The sequence below is a fragment of the Zalophus californianus genome, chromosome 14 (genome assembly GCF_009762305.2).
Source record: "Zalophus californianus isolate mZalCal1 chromosome 14, mZalCal1.pri.v2, whole genome shotgun sequence".
In the NCBI taxonomy this organism is placed as follows: domain Eukaryota; kingdom Metazoa; phylum Chordata; class Mammalia; order Carnivora; family Otariidae; genus Zalophus; species Zalophus californianus.
In genome coordinates this window covers 28,963,321-28,980,983 of record NC_045608.1, presented here as the reverse complement: position 1 = coordinate 28,980,983, position 17,663 = coordinate 28,963,321, and the positions used below count along the sequence as shown (strand labels likewise).

At 52.3% G+C, this 17,663-nt stretch overlaps 2 protein-coding genes across 3 annotated transcripts in view; both read left to right on the top strand.

Annotated features, from left to right (window-relative positions):
- The first annotated feature begins 1,547 nt into the window (after nt 1–1,547).
- Nucleotides 1,548–17,663, top strand: part of GNB1L (G protein subunit beta 1 like) — a 68,212-nt gene continuing 52,096 nt past the window's right edge. Inside the window, exons 1-2 of one of the 2 annotated variants that reach the window (XM_035723918.1) lie at nt 1,548–1,757; nt 1,878–1,971. The gene's annotated coding sequence lies outside the window, so the exon portion shown is untranslated. Of the gene's footprint in view, nt 1,972–17,663 lie in introns of both variants that reach the window. The other variant, XM_027576224.2, reaches the window with a different exon arrangement.
- On the top strand, nt 1,834–7,239 carry RTL10 (retrotransposon Gag like 10). The gene is given in 5 exon segments (XM_027576223.2): nt 1,834–1,971; nt 4,044–4,400; nt 4,402–4,552; nt 4,555–4,627; nt 4,629–7,239. Coding segments are annotated over 4 exon segments (1,131 nt in total). The 5' UTR covers nt 1,834–1,971; nt 4,044–4,253; the 3' UTR covers nt 5,389–7,239.

The window sequence follows — 17,663 nt, the reverse complement described above, 5'->3', positions numbered from 1 at the left end:
TAAAGTTCTGGAGATGGGTGGTGGTGAAGGTTGCACAACAGTGTGAATATACTTAATGCCACTGAATTGTACACCTAGAAATGGTTTTAAAAGGGTGAATTTTGTTATGTATATTTTACCACAATTAAAAATATATATATATACATACATAGAAGATGGCCTGAATGAAAGAAAGCAATTTGAATCAAAAATGGTGATTTCTGATAGGCTGGCCTATTAGTTTTTTACACAAGCCTGCTGCCTGCTCTCTGCTGACCCGCCTTGAGTTGGCCTGAGCTGCCTAGTGCCTGAGGTAAGCCAAATTGTCAGGAACTCCCCCGCTCCTTTGAGGCAGGAAGTTTAAATTATCAGGTCAATTAGGAAAGATACAACCGAAAAATACAAGTTTCATTCACACTTCAAGGAGGCGTTTCCTGGCTGGGTGCCACTTTTATTATTTTTGGCGGAGGTGGCTGAAAGCCCCACAGACCCAAGTAAAGGTACAATGTGATCTTTGATTCGCGTTTCAAAGATCAAAGAGAGTGAGTTTGGGTGTAAATGCAGATAACATTTCAGAGATGGTTTCATGAAAGGAGTCATTAGACCAGGACAGAAAGGGAGCTGGTCTCTTACGTGTGTGTTCGCCTTGAGAAACATCTTTTTCCAGTGAATTCGGCTGCTGATGGCCCTAATAATTTCTGGCCTGCATCCAGGTCCTTGGCCCACAGGGCATTTGGTCTTTGGGCTGGGGGGGCCGGCACCCCTCCCACCTCTTGTCTAGGCACCTTAAGCACACGGAGAGGAGACATGGGGCGGTGCACGCGAGAAGCACTCAACCTCATGCTCCACTCGCTTTTGCAAAGTCTCTGGGTGATGACTGGGCATGCCACTCCTGGGCAGCAAACTTGGCCTTGGCAGCCTGCCCTCATTGTCCTCTCTCGGTCCAGCCTCGACCGGGGTAGGCAGCACAAACCCACCCACTAGAAAACCCACAGGCTTGCCAGCCCCTAGGCATGCTGGTGGGGAGTCCTCACTGCCAGCCCTGCCCTGCCCTCCAGCTCCTGGGCCGGAGGTATGTAGAACCAGGCACTGGGTGGTGAGAGACACTTTCCATGGAAGCACTACTGCCTCTCTATGCCCAAACCCTCCCTGATGCCCTCTGTCCCCAGCATCCCTTCTGACGTTCCGTAGTGCCCCAATGCCCAGCTGATGGAGGGCAGTGGCAATGGCTCAAACATCTCCGCTCTAGCATCTCTGGGGGAGCTAGGTGGGTGCCCGGCCCGTCCCTCCAGCTATCCGTTCCTCAGCCCCAGCGCGTTTCACGTCTGCCTGCGGGACACCGCCAGTCCTGGCCGCCCCACGCCTGCGAACGCCTCCTGAAACGCTCCAGGTACCTCGCGCGGCCGGGTTGAGCGCGCTCCCATGACTCCCCGCGCCGCACTGCTGCGCTGGCAGCGCCTGGAAGCGCCTGCGCGGTCCTGGGCCCCAAGGCTCAGGGCGCAGGCGCGGCCCTGCCGGGAGGCCAGCGTAAGACGTATGGGGCGGTGCGCGCACACAGGGGGCGTGGCTGCGCGACGTATTCAGCCTCTGAGCGCTGAGCGGGGTCGACCCCGTGTCGCTATTTTCGGCCGGAGGGTCAGGGGGGGTGGCGGGAACCCGAGTTGCCGGCTGGGGCCGCGCCCCTCCATCTCTTCCTAACTACCTGTCCGCAGAGAAGCGCTCGGAGTCCCCGGACTGGGTCCCAGCTGTCCTTCCGAACGGCGAGCCTCAGTTTCTCGGTCCGCGCCGCAGACTGGGGAGATCCTGAAGTCATTTTCGGGTGCTTCCCGCGGTCTTCGGAGGTCGCCCCCGCGTCCCGCCTCGCCTCACGGCGGCCGATATTGTTCTGCACTTTTTAGGTGGCACTTGAACTCGCCCTGGGAGGGAGACCGGTCCGCAGTCTCCAGCCGCAGATCCGTGGACCCTCTTCACGGACGCTTCGCGCAGCCTCAGGTAGGTCGGCTTCTTCTTGCAGGGGGACTTGTGAGCTCATTTCCCGGCGGTTTCCTGCATGGCGTTTGCGGGAGGGGTGGTGCAGTGGTCCGCCCTCCACTTGCTATGAGGCTCTGGGCACGTTATTCTATCCCCGGGGCCCCTCGTCTCCAGCGTTATCGGTGCTTTTTGGCTTTGCGGAGGCAAATGCGCGTGCGTCTTGGTACGTGCTCCTTGAGTAGAGCGCTGTGCAGTCCAGGAGAAGGGCCCAAATTCCTCAGTGTTAGGGTGGGGAGAGAAGGGATAGAGGTCAACAGACTGGTAGCCAAGGCGCCAAAGTGTTAAGAGACCCAGGCTTAGGAAGGTTCAGGCCCGTCAGGGCTGGCTGGTTGGAGCAAGGGAGCCTTCTCTCTCAGGCTGCGGGGGCCACACAGGCATGCTGATGAGCAGGCAGGGGACAGCTAGGGTTCTGATTGGGGGTGGGATTTGGGGCTGGGAGGAAGCCAGGGCAGAGACCTGGGTAGTGTGCACTGTCTCCTGGGCATGGGATGTGGGTTTTGCATGCAGCCTGGCACTTAACCTCAGATTGGTGGCAGGAGCTGGGGTGTGGTTCGCAGTCACTGGTTTTCAGAATTCGATGACGGACTGAACTGGACTCACAAGTGGACTGCATTTGTGTGCTGCCCCTTGGGCCACTGCCGCTGGCAGGCTCTGGCATATCCTTTTACTGTGTTAGGATGGGAAGGGCTTTCAGGTGGAAGAACCCCCACAGAGTGAGGGCTGTACCTGAGAGGTTCCAGAATGCTTGGGTGGCAAAGGTAGGTGCTCTTGGCCCTAGCAGCTTCGAGTGCTGCAGGCTACCCTGGGAGGTGCTCAGCAGAAAGACCAGCAGAGCTGTGTCTCCCTGGAGGAGCTCACTCTAATGGGGATAGGAGAGATAAACACATGGGCAACTATGCGCAAAGGTGTGTGCAGGCCGTGGTGGCCCAACGTGAGTTGGTGGAGCATCAGGGTCTGTGTGGAGGAGTTGCAGAGTGTGTTCTGTGGTGGCTATGAGTGGACCTCCCTTTGCAGAGAGACTGAGGAGGAGGCCACTATCAGGCTGGGCAGTGTGAGAGCCCTGAGAGAGGGCTCCTAGCGTTGGAAGGGAACTGTATCTGGTGATGGTTGCAGCCTCCTTTTCCCCGGTGGGGCTCTTTGGGCTGCTCAGGGTTGGTGACCATTGCTCTCCAGGCCCTTTATAGCAGTGACTTTGGGGTGGTGAAAGAAGACGTAGCAAGTGGAATTAAACTTGGGGGTTTGGATGCTGGGCTGTCTATAGGAATGGGGACGCAGGGAGGTGGTGTTTGGGGGGGTGGCATTGCCAGCAGGCTACACTCTTGAGTGGTGAGGTGAGTCTGGAAAGCACGGGTGGGGAGGCTGGAGGGCACAGAGAATAGCAGGTCCCTAGGCTTCTGTTGGGCAGAAAGGTAGCACCTTCCAAGCTCCTAGTGCTTTGATGTTAAAGGATCTTGTGACACTGTCTACTTACTTAACAGTCACAGTGTTTGGGGCGACTAGGTGACTCCTTAGTGGATTGAAAGGTAGTTCATAACCAGCATGGTCATGTGTGATGGTTAAGCTGTGGTCTTTAGAGCCAGGTTCAGCTGCCTCCATCACTTACTGGTGGTTGGGGTGTGGCCGCAGACAAGTGACTTCACTCACCACTCTGCCTCTGGTACGATGAGAGTACCAGCCTCATCAGGGGGTCAGTGTTTGGCACAGATAGAGCACTCAGTAAAAGGTAGCTACTGTTCGTTCTCCTGAAACTCCCTGACAGCCAGCCAGCCCATCCAAGGAAACCCTGGGGGTTCCAATCTGGCCCCCTTTCCTTCTCCTGGGACTGACAGCATCTGCCATCACGCCTTGCCCATGAAACATCACAGGTGGCATTTGCCCACCTTCTCAGACCTCCCAGCCCTGCCTCCTGGGCCTCCTTCCACTCAGAGCTCCTGGTTGGGTACCTGGGGTTTGCCTGCTTAGTGCCTCCTCCTGCTGCCCAGTGGAGGTGGTTGGGCCTGGTTCCCGCTCTTCCCCACCTTGTTTTTGGACAGATTGCCTTGGATGGTGGCCTGCGTCTGACAGTCCCATCAGCTCTTCTCAGCGCTCCTGAGGCCACAGCTGTCAGCTCCTCTGACCCTCAGCACTTGCCTGGAACGCCTGGGTTTGCCACACCCCTTTTCAGCCCATCTCTGTCCTGTTGTGTCATGCCCACCCTCCCGCTGTGCTGTCTCTTCCTTTCTTCCTCCTTCCTCTTATAGTCGATGTGGCAACTCCCCTCTGTTCCCAGCATGCCTCTTGGCCGGCGCCATTGGCAGGGCCCTTGCAATCCCATCCGGGCAGCAGCCTATTACACCAATGCACACCCTTGGCAGCAGATGGACCAGGTCTCTCCTGGGGTCACATATGCCCCCCCTAGTGGATCCCTGGATTGAGCGGCCCTGCTATGGGGACCCTGTGTGTGCACGCACGACCTTGGAGCAGAAGAACACGGCCATTAGTGCTCCCGGCAGTAAGCCCACAGAAAGGGGGCCCCCGGCTCTGCACATGCCTGGCCCATGGCCCCCAGGGTGGACTTCCACTGGGTGCCAGTCTCATACCCACGCACCTTTGATGGCTCCCCAGGGCTTCTGGACCAATATGTCCTTTTGCTTTGAGCACTATCAGGACAACCTCACCTGCATCTTCGAGATCCTAGGTCACCTGATGGACTGAGCCCAGGTGTGGGCAGCCCCCTACGTCGATGGGGACCTGCCCCTTCCTGACAATTATGAGCTCTTCTGCCAGGATCTCAAGGAAGTTGTTCAAGACCTGAACAGTTTCACTGAGTACCGTGCTGTAGCACCTTGCTTCCTGCCTCGAGCCAGCCACCAGTGGCCTCCAGAGCTGCCTGTGGTGAAGCAGTACTTAGCTAGGTACTCACAGGCCCTGGCACTCAACATGGGTGCTGTCCCAGTTGCTGTGGCCACCCCTGCTGTTTGTAGTTCCAACTCGACATCCAGAAATACTCTCCCTGAACAGCAGTGGGCCAAGGAGAACAGCCCTGGGTCTGTGGAGTCCTCCATCTTGTCTGCTTTTACATGCAGCACTGATCCTGGTCCTGTGGGGCCAACCTCGTCCCAGGCAGGGGAGGTGACCCCTACATCTGTCCCTGTACCTTCAAGATCTGCTAACCTGCCTGCTCAGAAACCAGATCCAGTTCCACCAGGGGGTCCAGAACCCCAGAAGACAGAGGAGGAGGTTTCTGAGACAGAGGTAGACCAGGAGACATCCTTAGGTACCCCACAGTGCGTGGTGAACACCTCAGAGGCCCCAGGAGACCTAACAGTTCCCCACTCCCCACCCCACAGCCCTGGATTCTGCACACAGCCCAGGCAGATGCAACAGTGCTCCTTGTGATGGAGTGGGCTACATAGTTGAGGACCCCCACAGCCCTTCAACAGGGTGGGGTGGCTTTCCCAGATATTGCTGTATCCACTTGTTTTATTGCTGGGCAGGAGCTGCACCTGTTTGGGCTCTGCTCTGAGCCCTTGTCTCCTTCACCACCCCACCACCTGTTATAGCAGAATATTGGGCTCTATGCTGTGCCTCTCATCCTCTGACTTCCCCAGTGGCCCAGAAGCTGCCTCCTCAGCTGCATTTCCACTGGTTCGACAGAGTTTCATACAGCAGTCCTCATCAGATATTTGTATGTCTTTATAACCGCTCCACTCCCCAGAGCCCTTTGTTCAATGTTGGCTGGACTAGGTCTGCCATGTCAGCCCTATTTGGATCTGTCCCTGGATGGTGTCTCTGCTTTGGCCCCCTTCCCCATCTTGGCTCCCTGTGACCTCTGTCCTCTGGGCTGGAATTTAAGGAAGGCTGCATGGAGGAAGCAGCCACTTTGATCATTTAGTATGAGTGGGATGGCAGAGAAAAATGCTTCCCTATGCGTTTACCAGCAGCCTTGGCCAACTAGGGAGGTGAGATACAGACCTTGCCAGTCTAATTCAGTGTCAGGCATTTTCCCCTTTTGTATATTAAGATTGCAGTTATGCCTGGTTTTCTTCAGAAGTTGGCATGAATTTCTGTGTCTCCGTGCCTTTGCCCATGTTGCCCTCCCACTTTCTGCTCTTCAGCAATCCCTGCCTCCCTGCCCACTCTTACACATTGCTGACTCAGCACTTAAACCATAACGCTATAAATGACTTGTATCTTTGGGTAGACTATGAGCCCCTAGGGCAGGGGCTCCATCTTGATCAGCTTTGCATCCCTGGTACACAATTTGGTACTCATTAAACATATGTTGAATTTATGGCTCAGCTTGTGGTGTGGTGGCTGCTGATGAGCAGACCCTTATTTTGTTAGCCAGAACACTGTTGCCTGTTCTGTCGGGAACAGGCTAGGCCCTAGCCATGAGTGCTCTAGGTCGGTGTTGGAGGTGTGGTTTCTGGTGGGGGCTTTGAGAATTGAAGAGTCTGGTTGAAGGACGGAGTTAGGACTGGCAGGTAGAGTGTGGTTTTGAGAACTGACTTCCTAGAGCTGGAGGTGAAGTGAGGAGCAGGCAGCAGACCAGAGCTATGAGGCCCAGGGGCCAGAGGATTGGAATGAAAAAAGACCTGTACTGTACAAGGATGGGTTTTCTAATAATGAGAACTGGGCTCAGAAGCTCCCTTAAACCAAATTTAACACAGGATGGGTACAGTGTATCTACCCAGAGGAACAATTAGATAAGAGTGTCAAGTCTCTTCAGTTTTATAATTGTGAAACACTTTCCTGGAAAGTAGGAAGAAAAAATAAATGGAAATGTGAACTGCTACTAAAACTAGTTATTTTAGAGAAAAATTAGTAATAAACATCTGGTAAAAATTTTTAAAATAGACATGTTGGGATTATTCAGTAATTGTCACTTTAAAAGGTTCTGGGTTCAGATGGTTTTATGCGTGAGCTATTTTAAGGCACAGATGCCTTGTAAATAAAACAGTTGCAAGTCTTAGAAATAAGTGGGAAGCTGATATAACCCTAAAAGCAAACAAGCAAGCTAACAGAAGAAATCACTGTGCAGCCTTGATTCTGATCAAGTGTGGGAAATCCCTGCACATTGTAACTCAGCCCCAGATGCACTGCTGCCCCTCCACACTATTGCTCAGTTCTGGACCCTCCTTTTTCAAACCCAGCTCAGACTGCTTCCCACCCCCACCCACTGGCCTACCAGTGGGTCTGATATTGTTGACCATATCTTTTGAGTTGGTAAGATGTCTCTGACAAGAGAACCTGGGGTTACTCTCTGGAGTGATGGCCCAGTCACTTAGTTGACATTCCCACTGTTGCTGGCCTCTGTGCAGGACACCTTTCTCATCTACATTTAGTGGACTTGAAGTGAATCCCTTTCAGCTCAAGATTGCCATCTTCCCTTCTGACTGCCCCCCCCGCCCCTGCCGCCGTTACCATCTCCCTTGGGCCCCAGACAGCTCCTGCCAGCTTGGTTTGTAGTCTGGCATACCTCTCCTCAGGGCCAGCTCTCCCAAGGCAGGCCCAAGGGGATCTGCGGTGAGGCCAGATGACCTGTCTTTTAATTTGGAAAATGGGCCCTACTGTGGCTGGGCTCTCATCACAAAGGAAAAGAAACAAGGGCAGGGCCTTAGAGGCAAAGGCAAGGTTGCCAGTTCTTGGGTGCCCTTGTGGGTGGGATCAGGAGAGGATGGGAGGGCTCTGGCATGGCCTTGCAGATAGGCAGTGCATATGGTGTTGCAGAGTGACAGTTTCATTGGCAGCCATTGCTGTGCCCTGTCTTTGGGCAGATGCAATGACCTAGCTGCTTTCCTGTTCTGAGCGAGGAGAAGGAACAGAGAGCCAGCAGAGGAGGCCCTGCCATGCATGACGGGAGGAAGATCCTTGGGTCATTCGCCACTCCCAGCTCTTCACACACAGGTGGGCTAGAGGAGGCTGCTCCTGGGAGCAGGACAATCTGGCAGGGTTTGCTGGTTCTGCTCAGGGTCTGGCCGATGTGCTGGGGTCTGCCTACCGGATCATCGTGCCCGTCCCATACTTGGCCTTGGAAATAACCTAGAGATTTTATTTCCTAAAGATAGGACACAGTGGGCACTACGGAAGGGTTTTTAAAGTACATGTTTCCAAGGAAAATTTAACACCAGAAGTATTATGGATACGGTCCTATGAGAGAACTTTTTATAAAGCTGCAACAATGAAAATACTTGGAATTGGTGTGGATGGATGAACAGAGGAGAATAGAAAACTTTGAAATAAAGCCAAATAAATGCAGGAATTTAGTTCATACTGAAGGTATTGTTTCAAATTAATGGGGGTGAAATGGATTATTTAGTAAAAGGAGTTGGAACAACTGGTTAGCCATCTGGAAAATAGTAAAACTGCATATCCACCTCACTCTGTGCCAGGCTCCACTCCAGATGGATTAAAGATTTCAATATTTAAAAACATAAAAGTACTACAGGGAGGTATGGGTGATTTTTTTTTTTCTGCCTGTGATCCCAGAACTTTAAAAGTTCTAGGTATCCAGAATTGCTGAAGGTATGGAGAAAGAAGCTTTTTCCTGCTGTTGGTGGGAATATCAAATACTACAGTTCACCCACATAACATTTCTAAGTACACACACCCTGACCACTTGCCTATGTGCAGATGGCTGTTGTTCTTCCTCAGTGTGGGGCTTCAGAGCATGGACTTGAGCTTGGTCACACCTTGCCTCCACTTGCAAGCTCATGGTCTGTGGTGTCACCTGACCTCATAAGGCGGTGGGAAGATCGAATGAGATAAAGCCTGTGCAGTGGCTGGAGCCCTGTCAAGTGCCTAGTGGGCACTCACTGCATTAACAGCAAAGCTGGAAACAACCCAAAGGCCCTATAGTATGGAGTGAGGTAAATAGAGCTGTTGTCCTGTAACATCAGTCAGGTTGAGCCAGATTGTGCTGCAGTCAAAACCTCCCAAGTCTCACTACTCATCTGTCACAGACCAGCTGGGATGGCCCTTGCCCATTGCAGAGGACCTGTGCTGACAGGAGTTCACTGGACACATTCTCCACAACCACAGAGGCAGGAGAAAGATCACAGTGAACCACAAGTGATACTTATCCCTCCTTTTCCATTACAGTGGCCAAGGGAAGCTGCCAAACCACACCTGAGTTCTGAGGGATGAGCGGCTAATCCTCCCGTGGGGTGGGGCCATTAGCATGGAGAAGGTGAACCTGATGCTCAATAGTGACCCTAACCCGTCGCCAAAGTGGGGGCAGGCCTGCATCAATACCCGTGGAAAGGTGCCTGTGAGCTTACTAAGGCTGCGGGGCTTAAACAACAGAATGTATTTCTCCCAGTTCTGGAGGCTGGAAGCCCAAGATCAAGGTGCTGGCAGGGTTGTTTCTCCTGCGGTCTGTCCCCTTGGCTTGTAATGGCCATCTGCTCCCTGTGTCCTCAACATGGTTGAGACCACAAGATGGTCTCTGTGCCTGTCCTAATTTCCTCTTATAAGGACACTAGTCCTATTGGATTAGGGGCCACCCATATGACCTCATTTAACATTAATTTCCTCTTTAGAGGCCCTGTCTCCAAATAGAGTCACATTCTGAGAGGGTAGGGGCTAGAACTTCAACTTCAGGTGAATTTGAGGTCGGGGTGGGGGGCACAATTTGCCCATAATAATGCCCAAGATGGATTTCTTGTTTTTCATTTTCGCAATTTCCAACAATGTTATGGTGAGCACCCTTTGGGCATCACCGAGTGGTGGGGTGCAGAGCCTCTCCAGGCCACAGCAGCAGAACATGCTGGGAACGCTTATTTCAGAAATCTTTGCCTGCCTGAGGGTAAAAAGACATTACCCTGTATTTCCCAGTTTTAATGTTTTGCCTTTTACATTGACTCTCAAGGCAGCTTGTGACTAATGGCGTGGTGTGCAGAGGGCTCTGCCGTGGTCATCAGATTGCCAGTGACGGGCAGGGCCCCTCCACCCATCTGTGCCAGACATGTAATAGGAGTGGGAATCGGTTTGAGATGTGGAGCCGCTGAGTTTGGGGGCTTGTGTTTTCCACAGTGTGACCTATCCTACCCTAACGAGTAGAGGCCCCTTTCCCCAGGTTAAGGATACCAAGCTGGTCCAGCCTGTCCATGGTGCCATCCTTCTCATACATGCCTAGCTCTCTGGTCTGGTCTGTCCTCACCAATGATCTAGCTTTATAGGGAGTCTTTATAGCGAGTCTTCATTATTTGGTAGAGAAATGTTCCCACCTCCCCCTCCCCTCCACTGACACCTTGTTCTTTAAGTTGTCTTGGCTAGTTTTGTTTTTTTTTTAAGATTTTTTATTTATTTATTTGAGAGAGAGAATGAGAGATAGAAAGCACGAGAGGGAAGTGGGTCAGAGGGAGAAGCAGACTCCCCGCTGAGCAGGGAGCCCAATGCGGGACTCGATCCTGGGACTCCAGGGTCATGACCTGAGCCGAAGGCAGTCGTTTAACCAACTGAGCCACCCAGGCGCCCTGTCTTGCCTAGTTTTAAGAACACATGTCATCATAAGCACAGGATGGTACAGGGGACCATGGCGTGTCCATTGCTTGCCTCCAGCGGTGGTCAGTCCTTATCTTGGGGGCGCTGTGTTGGTGGACTGCCTGGCTAAGTGAGCCGTGCCGGACAGCGGGAGTCCTGAGCTCACTTTCTCTTTGGGCTGTGGCGTCCTCATTTGTAAATGGGCAACATGATCTCTCTGTTACAAGGGTGTTGATGGTGAGCCTGGGAGGAGTCCCTGGCCTGCGGGGTGCCCTTGGCAGCCCATTCCTTCTCTCCTGGCCTCAGGGCTATACAGCCAGGGCTGGGGCCTGTGGGTGGTGGGTGCTCATCCACTTGCCAAGTGGGGCCACCAGACGGTGGAGAGGAACATTCTGGGCTGCTCTCCACCTGTGTGCCTGAGCAGCACGGGGCCTGGGCTAACAGCCCACACTCTGCCACACAGCTGGCGAAGTGTGGGTCCTTTCTGGTCAGTGTAGGGACGCCCGGCCCTGGGAGTGCCACATCTCATGCCCCATGGGGTCCTCAGTGCAGAGCGTCGTTCACCTTGACACTTTTGCACCATAGCCAAGGTTTTCTGAAGGCCATGGGTGGGGAGATGGGCAGCCTGTGAGGGCCTGCAGGGTAGGGGAATCCAGGAAGCATGGGGTGGCCAGGCACCTGATCCAGTGTGCTGTCCCCTAGGGCATGGCAGCCTTCCTACCACCAAGACCCTGTGTTCCTCTCCCTGAAAATCAGGGTGCAAATGGGAGCCATGGATGGTGACGGCCAGGAGGGTAACTCCGGGGCCAGTGCAGCTCTGCCCCTGTGTTCCCACCCTGCTCCAGGTGCCCACTTCACAATGCCCACCGTGGCCTCCTGGTCCCTATCATCATGTCCCCTGCCTCCATCCCCCTCCATCCCCCTCTACCCCCCACAAGTTGCTGAACTTTTGCAAGGCTCCCTTTGCTGCCTGTGTAAGGGAGAGAATTTCTGCCTTGCATGTGCTTGGAGGCAGCAGGCAGGCCCCTCAGGGCTACCATCGCTGTCCCTGATCCTTCCCTCTCCCAAGGCTTCAATCAGGCGCTGCCAGTGACTGTTAGTGCCCGTGCACACATGTGAATGTGTGCACCTAGACACATGTATGTGCACAGACTGCACAGCCCATTGTGAACATGTGGTGTCTCTGTGGGCACGTAATTTGTACATCTGTGAGTGTGTGTGTTAGGTGGATGGGGGGCCTCCCCTGCCCGAGGTAGCCCCTGTCACAGGAGCAAACACATGCATCCCTATCAGAAAGTGTATCACCTTCACCATGGTTACAGACCCCCTCTCCAAGTGGGATCAGGTTCCCAGGAGCTGCCTGGGCACTAGCCCATGGGGATTGGCCTACTCTGTACCCAAGGTGAGAGTTGTCTGGGTGCTGTCGTCAGCACTGGGCAGTAGGCCGCCATGGACCAGAGCTCATGGCGGATGTGGGCCCCAGGGGCTGGTGCATGGGAATGGTCACACTTCCTGTAAAACAGCGAGCTTTTCCGTGTGTTCACCAGGGACAAAAATGCTGCTGGCCTGGCTGGCGTCCCACCCCTGCCTGTAAGTCTGTGGGGGCAGGCTGGCTGAAAATGCTCCTGAGTTGGACTTCCTTCCTGCCATCTTGCCAGGCTCCCTGGACCTGCTCCTGGGGGTGATGGGCGTCCTAGCTGCAGCTTGAGGTGCCTGTTTGTGGGGTGGCCCTGCCTGCCCGCCTCTGTCACCCAGCAGCCCCTCTCCCTGGCCTTTCCTTTCAGTTTAGCAAGATTGGCCTGTCCCCCGTCCCAAGCAGAAGTCTCAGTGGCCCAGCTCCGAAGCCCCTGCTGGCTGTGCGGCACATGGCCACACCTCACGCACTGCAGCTGCTAGTTTGTCAGACATCACTGTGCCTTTGTCCATGAGGCTCCGTCCTGCTGCCCCAGTGCAGTGTAACCCTGCCAGGCAGAGCACCCAGCAGGGACTTGGCTGTGGTGTGGCAGGGCAGGACAGGCATGCTGGTGGGAGGGCCGTGCTCACCTCTGCCTGGGCACCCATCAGACCACATGGGCCTTGACCCCTGCAGAGGAGCCAGGTCCCAGGGGATGTGGCTGTACTTGGCCTCCATTGCCCTCTCCTCCAAACACAGTGGAGCCCTTCCAGAAGGGGTGCTCGCACACCTGGCAGGATGGATGTCTAGACACAGTGTGGGGCACTGCCGGGTTTACTGCAGCCAAGGAGCTCCTATGGGGCCTGGGACAGTCCTGCCTGAGGTCGTGAATCTTCCTGGACAGGGCACCTTCCCCCTCAGAGGAGCCAGGAATGCATGAGTTTTGCAGGAGCAGAAGGTCTCCATGTTATGGAGTAAGTGACTTGCTGCTCTTGGGCAGAACAAGAAGCTTCAGGCCAAGGATGGAGGTTGCTGTCAGTCTGTCCCCCAAGGGCCTTCAGGAGTGCAGTACTCTTGACTACCACAGAAGCCTGTTGTTTCTACAGCTGTCCCCCAGATCTGCTTTGCAGCCTTTCTGGCCCATGGGGAGATGCCCTGCCCATACTTGAAGCTTGGAGGGGGCTCCTGGCAGCTGGGCTCTGCGGTTTTCTCAGTACACTCAAGAAACAGCCAGCACAGGGCCCTGTGGAACCTCAGGCCACCATCACCTGCTGCTCCTGGGACACGGCTGTGCCAGAGGCAGGCCGGCCTGGGACTGGCCTTTGGTCCCTTAAGAGAAGGGCTGCTGGAGGGTATTCTTTACACCCTCTCACCCCCGCGCCATACACACCCCCGCGCCGTACACATCAGTCACCGGGAGAGGTGGGGTTGGCTACCGTTGGGGTGTGCACTTGCTGCCCAGGGGGAAGGCGGGTGCAGGGATGGTGCCAGGCTCCCACCTCCCCATTGGACTCTGAGGCCTGTGGTGTGCAGGGCTGCTCATAGCACTGTCCTCCCTCCCTTCAGCCCTCCCTCCCAGGCGGGGCTGGCCGTGCTGCGTCCCCAGAACCCCTCCCTGGATCTGTATCTTTGAAGCCACGGATACTGACAGAGGATTCAATGAATCCAAGGTCGCCAGTCGGGCGTTGACAGATGCCCGGCCACGATACTATTTCTGATTTAATAACCGAATGGGAGGCTGGCCCTTGGTAATAATTAGGGCTAATTACTGAGGAGGTGTTGACAGACGGGCTGAGAGGAAACAAACTACCTTTATCCCCGGGCTTAGAGTCAGATTACCGGCCCAGTGCTATCTGCCCCTCAGAAAGTAGACGCTTCAATCACTCACCGAGGCTTCAAAGGGGAAAGGGCCCTGACAATGCATGGGGTTTGGAAAGGAGCAATGAAGTGCGCCTTTGACTCCGAATCGCCAAATGGAGCCCCATTCCAGAAATGGTTTCTTTGTGAAGTTTGAGTTACCCCCGGCAAACCTGCCTCCCTGGCTCGGGGCCGGGGAGGGGTGCAGTGGGCACAGGCTGGGACTGGCCCGCCCTGTCCTGATCCCTCCTAGGCTGGGCCTGTGCTTGGCAGCCCACGGGGCCTGAGCAGGGAGGTGCAGCATGCTTTCCTTGGCGCAGGGAGTGTGTCCAGTTCTTTGTGGCTGTGAGCCGCAGGTAACGGGATAGGGATCTTACTATCTCAGCAGGCTTGTTCCTTCCCTTGTCTCATCTGGACATGCTTTCTTTTCTTTTCTCTCTCTTTTTTTTTTAAGATTTTATTTATTTATTTGACAGAGACACAGCGAGAGAGGGAGCACAAGCAGGGGGAGTGGGAGAGGGAGAAGCAGGCCTCCCGCCGAACAGGGAGCCTGATGTGGGGCTTGATCCCAGGACCCTGGGATCAGACCTGAGCCAAAGGCAGACACTTCACGACTGAGCCACCCGGGCACTCCTGGACATGCTTTCTAAAGCTGTTGTGGGCAGGTCTAAGCTCTCTGGTTTGGTTTGGTTTGGTTTTTTAAGGGGGGAGGGGCAGAGGGAGAGGGAAAGAGAATCTCAAGCAGGCTCCCTGCCCAGTGCAGAGCTTGATCTCACAACCCTGATCATGACCTGAGCCAAAATCAAGAGTCAAGACGCTTAACCGACTGAGCCACCCAGGTGCCCTGTAGTCTGAGCTCTCTGGAAGGGACTGTGCCCTTGGCCTTATTTATGTCAGGACCACCCCTCTGGGGCCTGGGCGTCACTCACAGGGCTGCCCCCACCCCTGGCTTGAGTGATGAGCCAATGCTGTGGATGGGACACTGACCCCCCAGGGGCCTCAGCGATACGGTGATGACTTAGAACAGGGTTGTCCTAAGTTGTAGGCTGGTTTCTTATGCCTGTATGTGCACCTGCTGACTCCTCTGGGACTCCCTGCATTTCAAAGACCATGGAGGGCAGTGGTCAGACCTCCATTCCCCTGGTGGGAAGCAGCAGCCCTGGGAAGTTTCCCAGTGACCTGGCCTGGACCGCCCAGGTCGCTGTGTCTGTGATGTGGCTTCGAAGGGCCAGTTCTGGGACTCTTGCTGTAGTCTGTCCTGACCACAAAGGCAGGAGGGTGATGAAGCAGTACTCAGGATGGGCCTGTCCAGAGAGCATCTTTCTGGTTTCAGGTGTAGCCTGGGAGGCACAAAGTAAGTGGATCTCTGTTCCTGCCAGCCTGGAGGACCAGCCACTTCAGAGGTTTCCCACTTGGATGGCTGTATACTTCAAGGAAAGAATGAGCTGGTCTGGCTGGTGGAGAGCAGTCTTGTTAGATCAGCGTTCTTCCTTTCCCTGGCACGCTGCTCTGCTTCTGGAAGTGACCATGGTGGTGATGATGATGATGGTAAAAGTCATCAGCTAGTTTGCTTAGCTATTAGGGGCACTATTGATGAATTTAAATCTACTTCTGTGAGGGCAAAAATAGAATGGTGAATTATTTTAAATGGGATAAGCCCTTAAAAATTGGCATTAAATCTGTTTAAAGTCATCTAAGTGGAATTAGAAATTGTCTCTAAGCCAGAAAAGTCCAAGCAGGAAACTGGGTTTTCATAATGTGTTAGCAGTAACTCCAATTGACTGTAGCTTGAGAAAAAATAGCACAATATTGTCTAATATATTTTATTTGAAAAACAGCATCCCAGAAAATGGCCAAGAGAGCAGTGGCCCAGTACATTAACTTGTACACAAAAGTGTGCTTGAGCCCTTTTCTCTTCTTATTAACATCTTATGTGATTAGCATTGTACAGTTGTCTCAGTTGTGAACCAACACTGGTACATCATTAGTGACTTAAGTCCATATTTATTCAGATTTCTTGAGCTTTTACCTAATGTCCCCCTTCTGTCCCAGGATGCCATCCAGGGCATCACATTACATTTAGTTGTCAGGTGTCCTTAGTCTCCTCTGGGCTGTGACAGTTTCTTAGACTTCCCCTATTTGTATAGCCTTGACAGTTTTATGGGGTACCAGTCAGGTCTTTTGTAGAATGTTCCTCAGCTAGGATATGTCACGTGTTTTTCTCATGATTAGACTGGGGCTGTGGGTTTCCGGGATCCAGCCCTCAAAGACAAAGCACCATCTCATCACATATTAATGGTACATGCTGTCAAAATGACATTACTGCCTTGGTCACCTGGCTGAGGTAGTGGTTGTCAGGTTTCCTCTCCGTGAAGTTAGTCTTTTCTTTCCCTTTAGACTGTCCTCTTAGGAAGGAAATCAGTATGGGCAGCCCCTCACAAGGGGTGGAAGTTCTGCTCCACATCCTTGAAGGCCGAGTATCTACACAAATTATTTGGAATTTTCCTGCATGCAAGATTTGTCTACTCTCCCCTGTTTATTTATTTCTTCAATCATTTTATTATATCAATATGAACTCATGAATATCTGTTATTAATATGATCGTTACTATGAAATGTACTTAGAGTGAGTCTTAACACCTATCTTCACCAGCACCACCACAATCCCAACATAGAAACTGATCCATTACCTCAGAACTTTCCTCCTGCTCCCCCTTGGTGGTCAGCCTCTCCCCCGACTCCTGGCCCCCAGCCACTGCCCACCTGTGCTCTCTGCCTAGTTGGGCCAGAATGCCGTATAACTGGGCTCAGATTGTATGTAACCTTTCACTCACCATAATTCTCTGGAGATCCATCCATGTTGTTACATTTTTCAATAGTTTGTTCCTTATTATTGCTCAAGAGTATTCCATTCACCTATAGATGCTCATTTGGGGCAATGTGAGCAGAATTGCTGTACACATTCATGTACAGGCTTTTGTTTGCACATCAATTTTCATTTGTCTAGAATAAATATCCTGGCAATATGATACATGTATATTTCATTCTATAAGAAACTACCCAACTGTTTTCCAGAATGCTTGTACCATTTTGCATTCTTACGAACAGTGTATGAGAATTCTGTGCTCCACGTTTCCATCACCAAAACTTGGTTTTGTTCTTTTTTTTAAGCCATTCTAATATTTGTGTTCAGTTCCATTTCATCTAAACTGTCAAGCTTATGTGCACTGAGTTGTTTATAGCATTTCCTTAATGTTTATTGTGTCTCGAGTGATAATCCTTCTTTCATGAGGATAGTTTGTTTCCTCTCCCTTTTTTTGTAGTTATTTGTCTAGATAGAGATTTGTCAATTTTATAAATCTTTCTAAAGAACTAATCTCTCATTTTGTTGATACTCTATTGCTTTACTATTCTCTATTTCATTTGTTTCTGCTCTATCCTTATCATTTCCTTCCTTTAGCTTGCTTTGGGGCTTATTCTGCACCTCTTATTCTAGTTTCTTAAGGTGCAGACTACATCATTGATTTGAGACCTTTCTTTTTCTAATGCAAGCATTTTTTTTTAAAGTAATCTCTACACCCAGCATGGGGCTTGAACTCATGACCCTGAGATCCAAGAGTATTACACCCTACTGACTGAGCCAGCCAGGTACCCTGAATGTAGGCATTTAATGCTATATATTTTCCTCCATGCCTCCCTTTAGCTGCATCCTACAAATTTTGATTATTTTGTTTTTCATTTTTATTAAGTGCAGAATATTTTCTGATTTCTCTTGGGATTACTTACCTCTTTGACCAATTGAATATTTCAAAGTATATTGTTCATTTTCCAAATATTTGGAGATTTTCCAGTTTCCTTTCCATTATTGATTTCCAGGTTAATTCCATAACGTTAGTGAACATATTTTGTATGCTTTTGTTTCTTCTTCATTTTTTAAG